General features: G+C 37.6%; 1 protein-coding gene across 1 annotated transcript in view; it reads right to left on the reverse strand.

The window, feature by feature from the left end:
* Positions 1–17,686, reverse strand: part of LOC129579269 (protein still life, isoform SIF type 1) — a gene marked incomplete in the record, with an annotated part of 112,309 nt that overhangs the window by 50,311 nt on the left and 44,312 nt on the right. Inside the window, 3 exon segments of the mRNA XM_055469165.1 lie at positions 3,706–3,837; positions 6,470–6,749; positions 7,746–7,891. Of these exon segments, the coding sequence (XP_055325140.1) occupies positions 3,706–3,837; positions 6,470–6,749; positions 7,746–7,891 (558 nt within the window).

Genomic DNA, 17,686 nt, shown 5'->3' on the forward strand with positions numbered 1-17,686 from the left:
AATTTGATAAATTGTTACGAGTTCTGATTTTGAATTTTAATATATGGCATGTTGTAGATGCATATCTGGCATGATCAGATATTTACATACATAAACATTTTTCGGTTAACGATGCTCGGCTGATAGTGTGTGTGTGTGTGTGTGTCGACTATGAAAATTTGAATTTTCTGCCATTTATGGTTTCATAATTTATTTCGTCGGCGAATATAATTTCGCACTGCGAATTAATTTAGCGTAAGAGACGAAGCCAGAAAAAAGCCATGAAAAAAAACATAGAGAGGGGGAGATGTAGATCCATTTTGTCGCGGTTATCGTAAACACAAATCGTCGATTTAATAATTGGGCCAAATGATCAAAATCACAATCAAACGATGTATAACGTGTTTGCTGTAATTGCAAGTAAACAAACAAAAAGTCTATTCTGTTCAATTGAGTGCAGGTTAACCACTGCAATTAAACAATGTATGTGTGTGAGAGAGAGAGAGAGAGAGAGAGAGAGAGAGAGAGAGAAAGAAAAAGATAGAAAGCGATAGAGAGGGATGCTACCATTACTAATGTTGTTGTTGTTTATATTTATATCTCTGACACACTGAATCAATATATTTCGGCGAAATATTTACAATTTTTCGTTTTTGAATTGGTTACGGCGTCTGTCGAACTGTTGCAATTTTATTTTAATTAATTTCAATTGTGAAATGTGTGTGTCTCTCTCTCTCCGTTTTTTTTTTCATTTTTCACCATAAATTTTTTTCCTCTCATAGAATAAATCAAATATCTACATTCAACGTGGTTGCATATCGATGAATGATCCCTACAGATACGATTTAAATATTTGCCTGAAACCAAAACTTTGTAATAAAAAAAACTGTGGCTTGGGTTAATTATTATCAGCATTTGCAAAGTGTGGGTGGAGTGAAGCGGACCATTATGAGCTGATTTCATAACACTACCGAATGTGTTGATTTATTCCGATTTTTACCATGTGAGAGATGCAATTTTCAATTTTTTCTTAGACTTAAAAGAAAATGGTTAGTTAATTGATTTAGTTTGTTTAATGTGACGAACCACAGTCACATTTTTTTTTCTCTTTTATTTCTAAATAATTTTCTGCAAATCTCATATGAATGAATGACTGCGTGCGATAAATTTATTTGCTGGTTTTGGTTTTGACGTAATTTGATTATGCCGACGAGTGGTATATATTTTATAGAAGTTTCAATTTAATGAACAAGCAATACGTACAGTCCTGAACGCATTTGAACACTCCATGAACCATGATAACAAAATGTACGCAAAATGTTGTTTGCACAACGGAAAATGTGGTTGAGCACGGCATTCATCATGTCATATACGATTGTTCAATGCTTTTTAGAATGCGTTTTACATCCCGACAAACGAATTAAATCCCGAGGAAAAAAGGGAGAAGAAGAGGAAGAGGAAGTGGTGGCAGCAGAACGCAGTCAGTGATTTATTTGAATTCTTGGTATCTCATTTTGTGCATGACTTTTAAAGCGTATATTTACTGAAAAATGTCTATATTCATTAATTCACTGGGTATGTGTGCATGCGCGCCGTGCGTTGGCATGTCTGAAAATCGAATTGCGACGCTTCTTGCACACAAACACACACCGAAAATTAATCTCCATTCAACTGTATTTAACTCTGTAGACAATTATACCATTCTGTCCTAATTAAATTTGTTTTGCTCTCCTTCTCTTATTTAATTATAAATTTTGAAAGTCATATGTTTATGGCGCTCGCGGGAGAAAGCAAACCGAAAATGAAAAAAAAAAAAAAAAAAAAACAAACAACGGGTGCAAAAAAAAAATCTTGGTGAGACAATAGACAACACCTGGTTTGTCTATGCATTAGAATATTTTGTTGTGTATAACAGAACCGCGGCTTCGAGGCATTGTTGTGGCTTCTGAATTCCAACATTTTTTGGGCTTTCAAAATCTTTTTATATGTGTTCATGCATGCGAATCGAATCCAATGACGAAATATTTGAAGAATATGCGCAAACAAACCGTAGACACAAATAATTTAGCATAATTTCTAAATTAAACATCGAGAGCTGTTATTGCCAACCAACTGAATTAGCTCCCCAAAAAATTCCGTGCATCTGGCTGATGAAAACGGTTCGAATGGAAATACCATAAATTTTTCTGGTCATATTTTGTTACCAACACACCCGAATTTTCTATTTAATCAAATTTCCTTTGTTACACTCGGCAAATCGATTAAAATAGCTTGGGCCATTATATCACAGGCCGACCAAAGGTATAGCCAGGGCCAGACTGAATGGATGCTGTTGTGTATGCCAACAACGATTGAACCGTGTGTGTGTGTGTGGAAAACAAGCATAAATTTGTATTTTTTTTCTATAACATATTGAAGTAGCTCCTTTATGTTTGTTCGGATCGAGAACAAAAATGCACTTTTAAAGTGAGGAGGCAACAGCAGAAAAAATAATCGAAAAGAAGAAAAAAAAACTAAATGAAAAATAGGGGAAAAAAACGGAACAACGATGGTAAAAAAGCAATCTTCAAACATCGCCTTCCCATAGATTAAATGGCACAGCTCAAACACAAGAGGAACCACATTGTTCGCTGTAACACGTGCACCGTCTGTTATCAGGAGTTATATAATGTGATGAAAAAGTGGAGTGCACTTAAAATTTGTAAAGAACTCTGGCAAGAGCAGCAGTAGCAGTAGCGCCAATAGAAACAGACTCATCATCACACCACGTGCAATATCAATGGTGCCATTAAGAAAAAGAAAAGAAACAAAACAATAGCAGCAGCAACGCCAACAAAGAGTTCAAATCAAATATGAAGAAAAATGGCACACAATAGAATCATCGTTGTGTAAACGATCTATAGGTGTCATGGGATCGGTTCTCATCATTGTAAAACACAAATTTTAAACATCTTTTCTTGAATTGATTTTGATCTTTTCTCATTTGATCGGGAACACCAAATCCCACCCCGTCTCTTTCGGTTCTCTTCCGTGCTGTGTACACAGCTGCTATTGCTAGCGCTGCTAAATTTTTATGAAATGTGCAATCATTCTTTTTGACTTTTATTCTGCACTCATATCGTAAACTTTTGCCCGTTAGCATCGGATAAGCCACTAAAGAGACGAGTCCGTCGTTGTTGCCATCGTAGTCATGCAATCGAGTTAGCTTTGAGCTAAAATAATAAACGACCGAATCGTTGTCGAAATTTCTCTAGTGCACTCATGCACCTGTCTTATGATAAGTCGACTGGATGTCAAGGAATTTGAAGTGGTAAATTGAACTTTCCTTAATTTGAAGCTTGATCATTTTGCGATAGCCCACAATTCGAGCTCGAAAAGCGTGTGAATAGTTGACGATATAGTTGATAGTAAAAGTTCGTAAATTTTTTAATTACAAATGTAGCCGATGTTGTTAGAGTAAAACTGTGTTTTATTAAAACCAGCGAGAACAAGTGCCATTGCCGATCCCAACACGCAAAGACGTAAAAATGGAATATATAAATATATATATATATATATATATATATATATAATGAAATAAAAGCACACAACTGATGATTTTGTAACAAAAGAGCAAATGATAGAAACAGAGACGCAAATGTATTTATAAAAAGAGAGCAAGTGCTGCACCATATAGTGCTGCCTGCCGAGTTTTCAAATCAAGTTGAAACGAATTTAAAAGCTTACCGATTCAATGGCCCTTTCCAAACGATAGATCTCCTCTTGTAACAAATGGAGTGTTCCGGTTTTGCCACGATGACGTGCGAATGCAGCTGCACAAGCATTATGAATGCTATTCACCCAATTCTCCAATTCCACCTGAATTACGCACACCAACAAAATAAGGAAACATCAGCGAGTTGAAGTGATTCATCACGTTAGACACAAGTAAGTGTTGATTTAGTATGTGTGTACGGGTATTTTTTTTTGTTTCGTTCGTTTTCGTATTGTATGTGTGTATGCAGTTCACGTCGTTGCAGTCATCGCCGTCGTTTTCGTTGTCGTTGTTATAGTTTTTATCCGTAAATGTGTCGTCATGAGCGTCAGCACAAAGATGTAAAGAATGCAATAGAAATGAGAGAATACATTAGAAAAGAATAATTGGAACGGGATGAAATAGTGAAAAAGTAATCCTATAGCTTGGCGATGAAAATCGACTTTGTGAAATTAGTTTCGTACATTGCTCACACAAAGTACGACCTCTTTGAATATAAGTGACTGAGGAAATTGTTTTTAGAAAAGATTGAGACAGCGTTGGGAGAGTGAATGTGGTGCGGATGCAAAGAATGGGATAGAGTGAATATTTGCGCTGTTGTGTAATATCCTGTGCATCCTTATTATCGCCAATTTTCACCATCATAGCTTCGGAATTTATAGGTTTTCATCGACCTGGCCACTGTGTATGTGTGGGTTTGTGTGCAAATCAGCACAATCTGCCGATGGAAAAAATTATTTATCGGATTTCGACTCAATACAAAACTAAATATTCAATTACACTCGTTTGCCATCTCACTTTTGTACATGGGACGGAGAGATGGCGAATCATCTCGCCGTGGCGCACTCGCCACCTGGTTGCGGGTATTAAACGAGAAATTTATGCATCCAAGCGAACACTTTGTTCGCTGACAGATTTTTAATTGCATTATCTCAAATAAAATATATGAATTGGAACGGAATGCATTTGCAAGTTGGTCCATTTCCCATTTTGGATTGGTGCGGATGCAGTTTTTTTGTGTGCAAAAACGTGAAAATTGTCGAAATCAGCAAATTTGATATTGAAAACTGAATTATCGGGGTCGAAATAAAGAGATTACGATTTCCCATTACGTATGTGTGCCCGTTCAAGCAGATACTAAACTTATCGACATCGGCATCGATTTATATTTTATTTTCAAACCAAGAGAATCATTCGAAAAATAACTCACACAAAATTAATTATGAAGTTTCGCATAAAGCGGTATTTCTCGGAAGCACCAGTGATTTAGTCATAGAAGCCCGTTTTCTCATGACTGCTCCCTTTTTCTATTTCCATAAAGTTAAAAGGTCAACAGCGTGAAATATCTTTGTATTGTTAAATGCTAGCGTGCCATGCTTCGTGTGAGCGAGCACAAAATGAACACACAAAGTCGCTGTGTTTGGTGGACAAAGAGAGAGAGAGAGAAGGTAAGTGTGTGTACTATGGCGAGAAAATGTGATTTTTTTTATCGTCTCATTGATTTGTAGAGAGAATGAGTGTGGAGAAAGTCAACGGGAAGTGGAAATGGAGAAAAGTTTTAATTATTTCTTTATTATCTTAGTTGGAGAGAAAGGGAAAAGTTTGCGAGTATCGCTTGTTTATGACATGATATTGATGAATTGAAACTTCTATACGCCATACGTATATATGCTATAAATGGATATATATGTTGAATGAAGGGAGAAGATGAAGCAAATTCGTCTTGGATCCATATTAAAAAGCTACAAAATTGAATTGAGAAATAATTTTCGAGAGTAGAGTCAGAATATTTGTGTTTGTGCTTAGTGACGCCCAATTTAACACAAGCACCTTTCGAAACATACAGTACGCCCCCGCAAATTAGAAAAGAAATGTTCTGAGACCATTTCCAATTTGCGAGGTTTTCTAATTTCTGAGGTTTTTTCAATTTCATCCAAAAACGGTGTATCAAATGAAAAACTGATAGGGGGAATGATTTGCTTGATTGAAAACAATATATTGAACACTGTTCAATCAAGTATTGTATGTAAATAAATGCTTATAAGCTGTTATTTTAGTGATTATAAATATATAGTAAGTCTGTCAGTTTATTTTACTGGATAAACTACTCCTCGGAACGAACCGAAATAAATGATGACCGGAATAAATGGCTGTTCTTATTATATCAAAACGTTAGCATTCTATATACAATTTTGTATATGCAAATTCTCTTATGTAACAAATCGGTTTCGATTTGTTAATGATTGATGATTGACGCAGACAATATGGAACAGATTACTTCTTGACTTAATTTTTAACTTCATGGTAAACGTCGAAAATCTCAAGCTGATCTACTAATATAGTTATTCAACGAAATGGAAAAGACTTCAATTACGCTTTTTCATTAAAAATGAAGTAAATTTCCCTTTGTCTTGAATGAAATGATTCGGAAACCCCGTAAATTAGAAATGAACCCCGGAAATTAGAAATTTTCCATACAAATTTTCAAACCTGAATTTCATTTCTAATTTCTGAGGTTTTCTAATTCTCGGGTTTCTAATTTGCGGGGGCGTACTGTACTTGTAAATAGTATAGTGTTTCAATCTTGTAATCGTTCGTTCGTCTGCTATTTTCTTTTCACTTCTAGTTGTTGTTTCTTCTTTTCGAAAATGCAATTTCATTTTTTTTTTATTTTTTTTTTTTAATAAATCGCATTTTAAAATGCGAACAACAAAGTTTTGATAAATCTTGTCTTACCTGGCACGGAGCCTGAAACAGGTACGCATCGCCGAATGCAGTGCTCAAACAGAATATGTAGTCGCGCTTTGGATGCTCGGGTATTGGCTGCATAATGGCGCCATCGACGATAATCAAATGCTTTGGTGCTGAATCGACGGTGCGACCCTCTCGCGAATCGCATGGATAAAACAATAAAGTTGTTCCTTTCAAACAAACCCAATAGCCCTTCCATCCTCGCTTGCGTGCCAATTCGATTTGATGCTTTTTACGTAACAGCCACTTTTTCACAGATAAAAATCTAAAATCCATACGCGGCACGGAGGAACGTGGTGGGAAAAATTGCACAAATGAAAAAATATCGAGAAGAAAACGAAAGAACAAAATATAAATACAAATTTTCGCCAGATTCCTATAAACTTTGGCTGAATAATCAAAAAAAAAATTCTATCAAATTCCAAGCTTCTTGAATAATGAGATGTTGATTTTTTCGTACGAAGTCAAAAACAGAGGAAGAGAGCGAGCGAAGGGAGAAAATTGAAACGATCGATAAAACATCATTCCATTTAATCATCGCCAAAACCAATAATAAGAAGCGCAGTTATTATCATCATTATTATTATGAGAAATTCAAAACTTTATGAGCATTTTTAATGGAACGACTTGGGGCAAGAAAGGATTTTATGTATCTTTTTATTTGTTTAAACATAATTGCAAAACGGCGAGTCCCGTTGCAAGCTGAAAGTCGTCTCAAATGGACAATGCAATTTTAAAGGAATACTCGTAGAACTTTGCGTTTAAACGCGAAAACTAACAAGAGCAAAGTAAGCTACAGAAAAGATACCAAACTAAGACAATTCTTTCATAAAAAGATGACTTTTGTTTGCATTTGAAATGAATGCCGAGGCTATTTTTGTGAATAACCATAGCAGTTGAATTGTAATGACATAAACATCGCTCTATGTTTCTCAGCTAATGCTGTTTCAATTCAAATTCTCCATTGAGCAGAACAATCGTCAACTGTTTAATTGTTGGTTTGTGTTGAGAAGAATTGAGTTGAGTATTTGGCTAAACTAAGCCGTTACACGAGGGAAGAGATTTTATGCTCAATTTCCACAGTGAAATATATTGTGTCATTGGTATTGCTAATTTTTTGTGTCTGTTCTCTATGTGTCGTGTAATCTCGTAATATTGCAATGAAAATCGACAGGTGAATTGAGCTTGGATGTGAGTGAAATGAATTGTTAACGAGAAAAAAATTAAAAGAATGGAAATCAAACAGAACGAAGAGCCTTACCCAGCCTTTCGAACAGCACCGGTACAATTAAATGAAGCGGCTGCCGTTCCTGTTGCTTTTGCCTTGTATGGTGATGCCATGACACTTTCGCCGTCATCTTCATCGGATACAGCAGTTGTTAAGCTCATACGATCATCATCAGAAATCTAAAATGGGAGAAATAGAAATGAAGCAACAAGAAGTTATTGTATGATGAAATATCTCTGTATGAATGGATGAAGAAACAAAAAAAAATATACATCACGTATAAATGGGAACAAGTGGTAAAAGACCGTCTCTATTAAATTATGGGGGAAATGTGAACATACGTTGCACAATATTCTAATATGCAATAAATAGGAAAACGATGGCTGTGTAATGTGTTATACTTTTTTTTATCATCATAAAAAAAAACACCAACAGCCATAATAATAACATTCATATTCAACATTCGCATTCCATACATCTCTTCATACTATCTATTTATCTATCTATCGCACTCGTATCTATTCCGGCACATTCATACATTTGCGCATGGAGCGACTGTAGCACATCCGCAGTAGTACATGGTATTCGATTCTGGATTCGAATCTCGGGCTCTGGAGAGTATTGTATTATTAATACATTTAAGTGTGAATCGAAATCGTTTTGCACTGAACTTTGCCAATCTAATTCCAGGTGAAATAGTGAGTAAGCGTATGTGCTTATACCTTTCGCTCGCTCTTCCTCTCCTTCTCCCTCTCTCACATTGCATAAAAATATATTTACTTCATTTTTTCACATTGTTTGCTCATTTTTCAGCATCATTTATTGGCAGCACCATTCATTCTGCTGTGCACTTCAAGTACGAAAAAAATAATTTAAGACACTCCATTATTATTATTGTTATTATTCATCTTCTGGATAAGAATCGAAATCAGGGGCAATTTCTTTTCATTCCCAATTCTCTTCCATTCCTTTGTATATCACGACGGTTGTGCCGATTTTCCACATGGATCAGAGCATGAAAAACAGAGCACCGGTATCGAGAATCATTTTGAATAAAAAGCATCCATATATCGAATGAAAAGTAAATCAATATTGTATAAGATGGCATCATACACAGTTTGGATTATACCGACAATGCGATGCTGTTCCTGCTGAACTTGCAAAGATACACAATGACGATGAAAAACGCCTAATCCAATATAAAATATTGTGTGTGTGTGTGTGTGTGTGTGTGTGTGTGTGTGTGTGTGGCAAGCAGTAAGTATCTTTATATTTCACATTTTGTCAATACATTTTCCATACATATTTCGGAGGCTACGTGAGATGATTGTCATTTTCTGTTTCAAAACTGTGCGAACTGAAACATTCAAATAAAAAATGATCGTGGGATTTCGTTGTCAATCGGAACGAAAAATTTGAATGTTTCGGCAAATGTTCACCTTTACAGTTGCCATCTACTATTCGAAACACCATGTAATGTTCAATACATCAATTGGTGTGGGTTGGCAAAGCCAGATAAATTCAAAGCATCGGCTTTTTAGTATGATGTATGTATATCTCGCCCCCTCCTCGAAACGTTAGAAAAGTGAACAAAAAACTGATCATATGTACATTTGAATTTTCACATCCACCACTGATGCCGTACTGATAATGCCTCATTTGCATATGTTAAATATTTGTCTTTAAGATTTTAAATTGTTTCGCATTCATAATTCAAAAACATTGAGTAAACGGAAAGTTTGAAACCTTAAAAAAAACGTGATTGAAATCACAGTAAATCAGAATTGATTCAGTCGGGAGACCCAACTAAGCTTATAAAATGCAACTTTAAGTCTTATGATGAGATAAATCCGTATGTTATTCCTTGTGTGAGTGATTGAAAGAGGGAGAAAGAAGCAAGCGTTCGCTTTTTTTGCGTATGTGTGTGTGTGTGTGTATGTCTATTCATTCTCGGAGAAAATCTGTGATACATGACATATTAAGTTTCATCATTTTGAATTCAGGCAGCAGCCAGTGTTAAGCCTTTTACGTTTCTATTATTCTGTCTTTTTTCACCCCCTCCATCTGCCACTCACTCTTTCTCTTCATCGTCTCCCAAAACATTACAAAAACTACAGTTGATTTGTATCAGCGCACGGATCAAGCAACAAAAGCAATGGAAGAAAGAGAAGAAAAAAATTTAAATTCACATCGTGGTATAAACATACGATTCACGATGTAAATCTCGTTAGAGTTTTACATATCTGCGTAGCGAACATTATAAGGCAAACCAGGCGATGAGCATACCCGCCCAACTACCCGCCGATTTTCCATTTTAATGTGTGTAATGTACATTTGTAATGCGTTCCTCTGGCTGGGTTTTTTTTTCTCTTTTCGTCTTCTTCTTCCTTTCTTTTTCTTCTTGTCTTCAATTCGAATAACTCGAGTGATAATGATAACTGATTTCATTGTCATATGAAGCTGAGCGCACACTCATTGCTCGAATATAAGCATTCTGCATAAGCGATTTTCTCACAATTTACGTTAAATAAACAGCAACAACAACGAAAAAACGACGAAAGAAAAAAAGAACGAAATCGAGTCACCGAATTTCAACACTGTTAAGTGATTGCTCTGACTTTGCAATTCCGCAAAATACATTGTGACAGCCAGCCAAAGACATACAAATCGACGTAAAATTGCTGTTGCTTTCTCTGATTATTTAGAAATATTCTAATATGTACACACGTAAAAAAATGCTGTACCACTCCACATGAACATCAACGATAAAACTTTACGGTTACGCATAAAATACGTAGATATGTTTGCACTTAGCAAAGGTAAAGTTTTCATCGTCATTTACCCACATTAAAATTCAGAAAACTATTTGATCGTATCTTGAGTTAAGATGTCGAGGAATTTCTAGCAAAAAGAAAAACTAGTTTCTTTTTCCGTTGTTGGAATATGCGTGCGCGCGCATGTGGGCCTGTTATCGTTATTGCGATGTTCAAGTGAATTTGATTATTGCTATCACAGCTAACAAGTCTTGGTGACGGTCACATTTGAAATTGAAATCATCTATTGAGCTGCATGATTTTCGCTAGATTGGTATTTCATCGTTTGCCTCTTTTGATTTCGTTACAATTCGATCAAGGTGTGTTCAATACATTCCATTTGTGAAGGCAAACGCATGTGTATGTCATCATTTGCTGCGGCTGGATGAAAAACTTGGAATTCTCTCATAAACGTTCCGGTCGGATAGGTGGTGTGGGATGGGATTGTGTAGAGAAATTGCTCAGAAGCGCTGAGAAGCAACTGTTCGTTCATTTGAAAGGAATGTGGAATGACTGTGTTCAGTGTGAAAGAGTAGCATTATTTCGATGCATTGACAAAGCTAGCCCCCGATGTATTCTAGTTCGTGTTCGTAGTCGTAGTTGTATTTGTATTCGCAACTGCGCACTCATTTGATGGAATATGCTGTATTAACACACTTTTCCGTGTAAATCGACAACATGCGATTTTCAAAACGGAACAAAAGAGAGAAGACGCTGAATATATATGTATATATAGTACAGATCAGAGGGAGAAATGTAAGGAACATTCCAAATGGAACGAAATAAAAGACAACCAAACGAATGAAAGCAAACACAAAGTTTCTGCGGTGTGCTACTTAGATGTAAATGCTTTTGAATCTTGCCATGCGAATGAGCACACAATACAGGCATATACAAACCGTGGCACACACACACACACACATGCACGCACGCACATACCACAATACTTTATGCAGTTTCAAAGTCAGTTTACGATTGAGTTTCATTTCCATTGCTGCATAAATCTCCCTTAGATCCACCATTATTTTTCCATTTCTTTTCTAGTTCATGTGTTCGGTTTAGACTCTCTTTTGCTGTTACTGTTTCGTGCTACTGCCGTTGCTCGCAACTTGTATACAGTTTGTACTGTACATTCTGGGGCTAAATTGTACATTTATATTTAAACGATGCACAGACAATCCAAGTTTTGGTACGAACATTCCAGCATGCAGCAGTATGAAGTCACACTCAAATAAGTCGACGGCAACTTTGAAACTTTTCTTCTTAAAGTACATACATACACAGAAAGACACACAGTTATGCTGCTGCTACAACTATCGGCTGCAAAAGCATCGGTACCAAGTGACATTTCAATATTTCAACATTTTACGTTTATTTCCCAGTGAAATAAAATTTTCGTTTATACTGGATACACTTCAAGGTGTTCGAATTGAGTTTTTGTTTGCACCTCTCTCTCTCTCCATCTTCATCTCCATCTCCATCTCGCTCACTTTCTATCGATATGATTTGTGCAGTGTGCACTGTTCGAGCTACTGTTATCATATTTTCATATTCAATGTACCTTAAATATGAAGCATTTGCATTGATTTGCATATTTCAAACGGATGAAGCATTAATTATTATTTTCACTGACTAAAAAAAGAGCGAGCGAATGAGCGCAGAAGGAGAATGATGGAGAAAGAGAGAGTAAATGAATGAATGAATGAGAGAGTAGCGAACACATTTGCAATTGTCGAACTCTGACCGAAAATATTTTATCGAGTACAATGTCGGTTTTCGATTGTATTATTATAATTAACGAATGAATAGCATCATCATTTTCACTTCGTGGACATTGATGCATTCAAATGGTAGTTTTATCATCGATGTGCAGAAGCGTCACAATTACTTTGGCAATGGCTTTCACAACGAACATCAATTTGACTGTAGTTTGTTGAATCATCAAACTCATTCTTCATGAAGTGAATGTGTAGTGTTTGGTCAATCGACAACACATTCTTATCACGTTCGGATAAAGGTATGAAATATTATTAAGGCAAACATAATTAAGCTTTTGGGCAAATGGCAGCACCGTTGACAGAACTTTCAAACTATTCACATTTTGTATGAAAGTTTTCAATAATTTTCATCGACTTTATTTCAATGGGTAGCCCAACCTTTCTCCTTTCCCAGGCGCAATTGTTAGTTTGCAAAATGTTGACAGGGAACTTCTTTTTAACAAGCACAACTTAATTTGATGTGGTCAGCGTTGAGTGTCAGCATCCCCCATTCAATTCGCCAAATCAATAAGGGCGCATTTTCTATATACATATTTCAATTGCCGATGGGTTTCTTTTTTCCCTCTGCTGCTACTTTCAGATTTTTTCCCATCATATCCAAGTAGAAAATGGAATCCACAAAAATACCTGAATAAATATACTCATAAAATATTATCGCATGGTTTCATTTGGCATGCAATTACTTTCGCAACAACAGCAGCACCAACGAAAAAAAGCACATGCCGAAAATGAAGCAAAAGGCAATGAGAAGTACGTGGTTTACGAAAATGATTCGCTGGAATTTTCAGATAATTTGATTTATATATTTACACGCATTTTTTTCCATTTCCATCGCGCCCCCTCAAGCAAATGCCGAACGCGCGGTTTAAAACCCATAAATTGAGCCAAAAAAAATGTATATTGTATTGTACACATACTTTATGCCATCTTCGATTAGAGTATTATGTGAATGAGACTTTGATTACAGATAAACGAGAGCTCAAATCATTTTCCAACTCTCTCTCGCTCTTTCTCCACAAAGTGGATCTGGAAAATCTAATTGTATGTCTTTTAAAAAAAAAAATTTCTTCGTTTCTCTTACTTTTGTTGGTTGGTTGGTTTGTTCGAACAAAATTCGCATGAATCGAACACAAGCTTGTCCCATACTTGTTTCCATCAAAGGATGGAATTCGTCGCTTTTTCAGTGTCAGTTTTAAGTACGGTCTGAATTTAGTTCGGTATGCGTGAACGAATACGAAGGGCCCATAAAAAAATGTAAATTAATTCAATGTTGGTTCCTGTTCATGACGCACACACATACATACATACACAGAGAGAAAGAGAGTGAAAGAGAGAGATTTTTTTTCGCTTTGGTTAAACGGGTTCACTTTTAAGTTGTATCATTGTGTTACATTCAGTTGGCTGAATTTAATTTTCAAAAAAGTTTGCATCTGCATAAGAAGCATTGAATTTGAAGCGAATATATTTCCATTGTAACTCATAATCCGCGTAACTTTTGCTGTGAGTCGTTCTCGCTCAGCAGGATATGATGGAAAACGACAAAAAAAAATTCGTTGCCTCCTCCAAAAATCAATTGAATGAAATGAAGCATAAATGTGTGTTCTTTTGTTTAAATTGGAGGGATATGGAGAGCGACTCAGTTCATTTTTTTTCTCTCTCTCTTTCTCTCTCTGTCTATCGCTCTCTGAGGTTTAAGATGAACGGTATCAAGGATTTGCACATAATTATAAAATTTCATGAGTTGAATTGATAAAATCCGATAATTCGGATCGATTTTTTGGGACAGTAAATATATTCAAAACGAAACGAAACGAAACGAAATGAAGTGATGTCAATGTGCCGGAGGCTTCACAGCGACCAAGCTCCCTTTCTCAGATGGAAAAAATAATTTCTGTTCGATAATAATTTTTTTTCTTCTTGTTTTTGTTTGTTATTATGTTTATAATTGATTTACCTTACGTAAGAATCGTTCGTTACAGATTTTGGCTGTACCGCGCCAGTGTCTGTGACGATAACGAGAGTTTCCTAATTTAAGTGTTCCCCTTAATTGAGCCGCTTCGTGTACAACGCGACTTATTGTTTTCAAACGAATGCGATCACATAGATAGAGCGGCTTGAGTGGGCGTCCACGTTCCGGTTCCGATTCGGCACCAGATCGAACGGTTTCATCATCTTCATCGACCCATGCGCTCAGTACACCCTCAACGAAATTATATAGTAGCTGAATGTTGTCTTGCATTGTTGACGTTTTCTCGGACGGAGTTTTTTGAAATGGTTCGATCAGTTTACGATTTTGGCACACTTCGCGCAATAGATTCTCGCCAAAATGAACAGTCTTATGGCGTCGACGTCGCGAGTTCAATGAGGCGGCTGATGCGGATTTCACCAATTTGCCACCATTTGAACCGTTACGAGATCGATGGGTGCGAGGAAATGACGATGAATCATGCTCAGTACGATGTGCGCTTACACATTTTGGCAGTGAGTTGTGCTTATCTGTAACGGTACAGCAATTAGATCCACTCCGCTTTCGCATCACTTTGTTTGAGCATAACAATGGGCTGCAGCCAGCCAACGAAACTTGAGCGGAAATCAAGCGATTTGGTTTTTTTTCTTCTTCGCTATCTTTTGCTCTCCGTCTCACATACACGCCGACATTCGGCTCCATTGTTATGCTGAAATAAAGGTTGCTCGCAAACGCGACACGACTTACAATTACAGGCATTGTTTGATCGGTGACAAACGCATTTCGGATCCATACATTCCGGAAACGACTGAAGCTGGAAGCATTCATTCGTGCATTTTGGCTCACCGCAACGCGTCAAAGACGAACACCGTCTGGTATTGAAACAATCGTTGAGTCGACAGTTGGGATTCGTGCAAATGGGCAACAATGTGCACATTGGATCCGTGCATTTGGTCAACGACGAGCTGTGCGACGATTCCCGTTCCGACGATTGCTTGTGCTGATGTGACATATCGGACACGGTGGCCGATCGTTGCGTGTGATTGCGACGTGGCCGTTCTCGGCTCGTCGATCGTTGCTCGTTTATGGCATTTTGATCGATGCTCGTTGAAGGCGCTTTAAAAATGTATTGATATTTTTCTCGTTTTGATGTGTATTTTGATGCCATTTTTTCGGAAGCTGGAGTGACTACTTCACTTGCTGAATGACGTAGCTTTCGATTGTGTCTCGTTCGTTCGTGATGATGGCGATGTTCAGCATTTCTAACCGACTTAAAATTATTTGATATGTCAACATTACTACTTGCTGCTATATCTAGTCTATTTCGATCGGCATCTGTGGCCCGACCCGTTGCCGGATAGTTTAACCAGTCTGGTGTGTTGCCAACGTTGCCGGCACACTTATTTGGATCGGTGTGCCCGAACGAATGGCGCTTTCGCGGTACGGAATATTGCTCGTTTTTCGCAGTCTTAAGATTTTTCTCATCTTTGGCCGATGATACTTGAACATTTTTACCGGTGTGTTGCGATTTTATCCATTCGATGATGTTTTCCATATTGTTTTGCAACTGTGCATAATCATTTGGTCCAGAGTCTTGCCGCTGTAGTGGCCGCTTTCGCTGAAGTATTTGCAGCAATTCGTTTTTTAATGTTTCGCTGATTCGGATCTCTTGCTTTTTATCGCCTTTATGCGGCAAATTCAGAATCCAATCCGACGAATCGCCCTTTTGCGTAATGAGTTCACTTGGTCCGGACGAGTGTCGTTGGTGTATGGCATTTTTGTTGCCACCGAACTCGGCATCGCGATCGAAACCACCAACCGAACGAGACGAATGGCGTTGGCGTTGGGTGCGATCGAATAGCGGTTCATTGGTTGCATCGAATTTAATTGGTGCGTTAATGTAGTCAGTCTCGCTGCTTTTCGACCGAGACGATGTTCGTGGTGGTGGCTGAGGTTTTTCTGGTTGTGGTTGTGAATGTTGTCGTGTCAAAATTTTCTTGCGATCAAACAATTCATGCTGATGTTTGAATTGTTGCAGTTGATCGTGTGCAGTGGCAGCCGAAACGCTGTGATCATTTGCTGTTAATGGCACTTTGCGGGTTATCTCATATAATTTACCGTTGAAGTCGTGATAAAACTTTTCATATTCTGTAAAATTTGCAATTGAGTTAGACTACTTTTCTTTCCGTCTCCCTCATTTCGCTGTCTGAAGCGCCAACAATTTGCCGAAGCGAAATAGAAAAATTGAGCTGACAATTTCCCTTTCAAAACGTGGCACAATTCAAATTGAAATACGGAAAGCGAATTTCCAGCAAGTCAAATATACAAATAGAAAGCCGTACGTTTTGAAATGAAATCGTGCATGCGATTTTTTCTGTCGGCTGCAACAAATTCGTTGGCGCATAACGAATACAAGAGTCGAAAAGAAAATTGTCTACTCACTGTAGTTTTGTTCGCTGATTTGTTGCATTTTCATGGTTTTTTCTTCAGGCGCCGCCTTTTCCAGCGGTAGAAGCCGATCCAGAGAACCATGTTGTTCCTTCTTCAACAATGCACTCGATCTGTACGATGACTGCTGTTGAAGCGCCTCAATGCGGCACGGTGCTGCATTGCATATGCAAACTTTTTTTCGACTACCACTGCTACCGACATCTTTCACTGAAGCCGTTGTCGATGATGATCCGGTTACGGGTGTTATTTGCACTATGACGCAACAACAATGCAATCGTAATGCGTTTTTGTCGACAGTGGTTGCAGAATTATCGGTATCCGACTGTGACGCTGCCAGAATGAAAAGCCACTAACGAGACTTTTCGTTCTGAACGTGTTTATTTTAAATTCGCCTATTTGTTCTTTGCTCAGACAACGTGGACACTTATTCATGCCACTATTCTATTCCAATTGCCAGTTCGGCTCGGTTAATCACATAGTGGCGTTAAAGCAGCGATGCCACGCTCAGATATTTTTACTTCGATACTATGCACACTTTCTCTCTCCCTCTGTCTTTCTCTCTCTCTCTCTCTCTCTCTCTCTCTCTCTCTCTCTCTCTTACTTTGTTTCGCTTACTCAACGATGGTGGCAGCGGTGGCACACACACACACACACACACTCACACTCACTGAAGATTCTATATGTGCCGACTCTTACGAGAGAAAACAAGCATCCAGCTTTTTGTCGGTTGTTCAAGACAGGGAGGCTTTTGACGCCAACACTCACAAAACCAAGTAGCACACAACTTGTTTCGTACGTCAATCAATCTCGCCAAATACACGAATCCCAAATAAACGGCTTTGTGTCGATGTCGCTGTTGCTGTGTCTTCCAGAGAGACCGATGCTAATGTTCTTTGAATTGCTAACGCAGGAAATTGCTCAACATTAGTCTTATGCCATACGAAAACATTTCGAGGGCATAAAATT

The sequence above is a fragment of the Sitodiplosis mosellana genome, unplaced genomic scaffold (assembly GCF_009176505.1).
Source record: "Sitodiplosis mosellana isolate CC-2019 unplaced genomic scaffold, AAFC_SMos_1.0 Smas_scaffold_6226, whole genome shotgun sequence".
In the NCBI taxonomy this organism is placed as follows: Eukaryota; Metazoa; Arthropoda; class Insecta; order Diptera; family Cecidomyiidae; genus Sitodiplosis; species Sitodiplosis mosellana.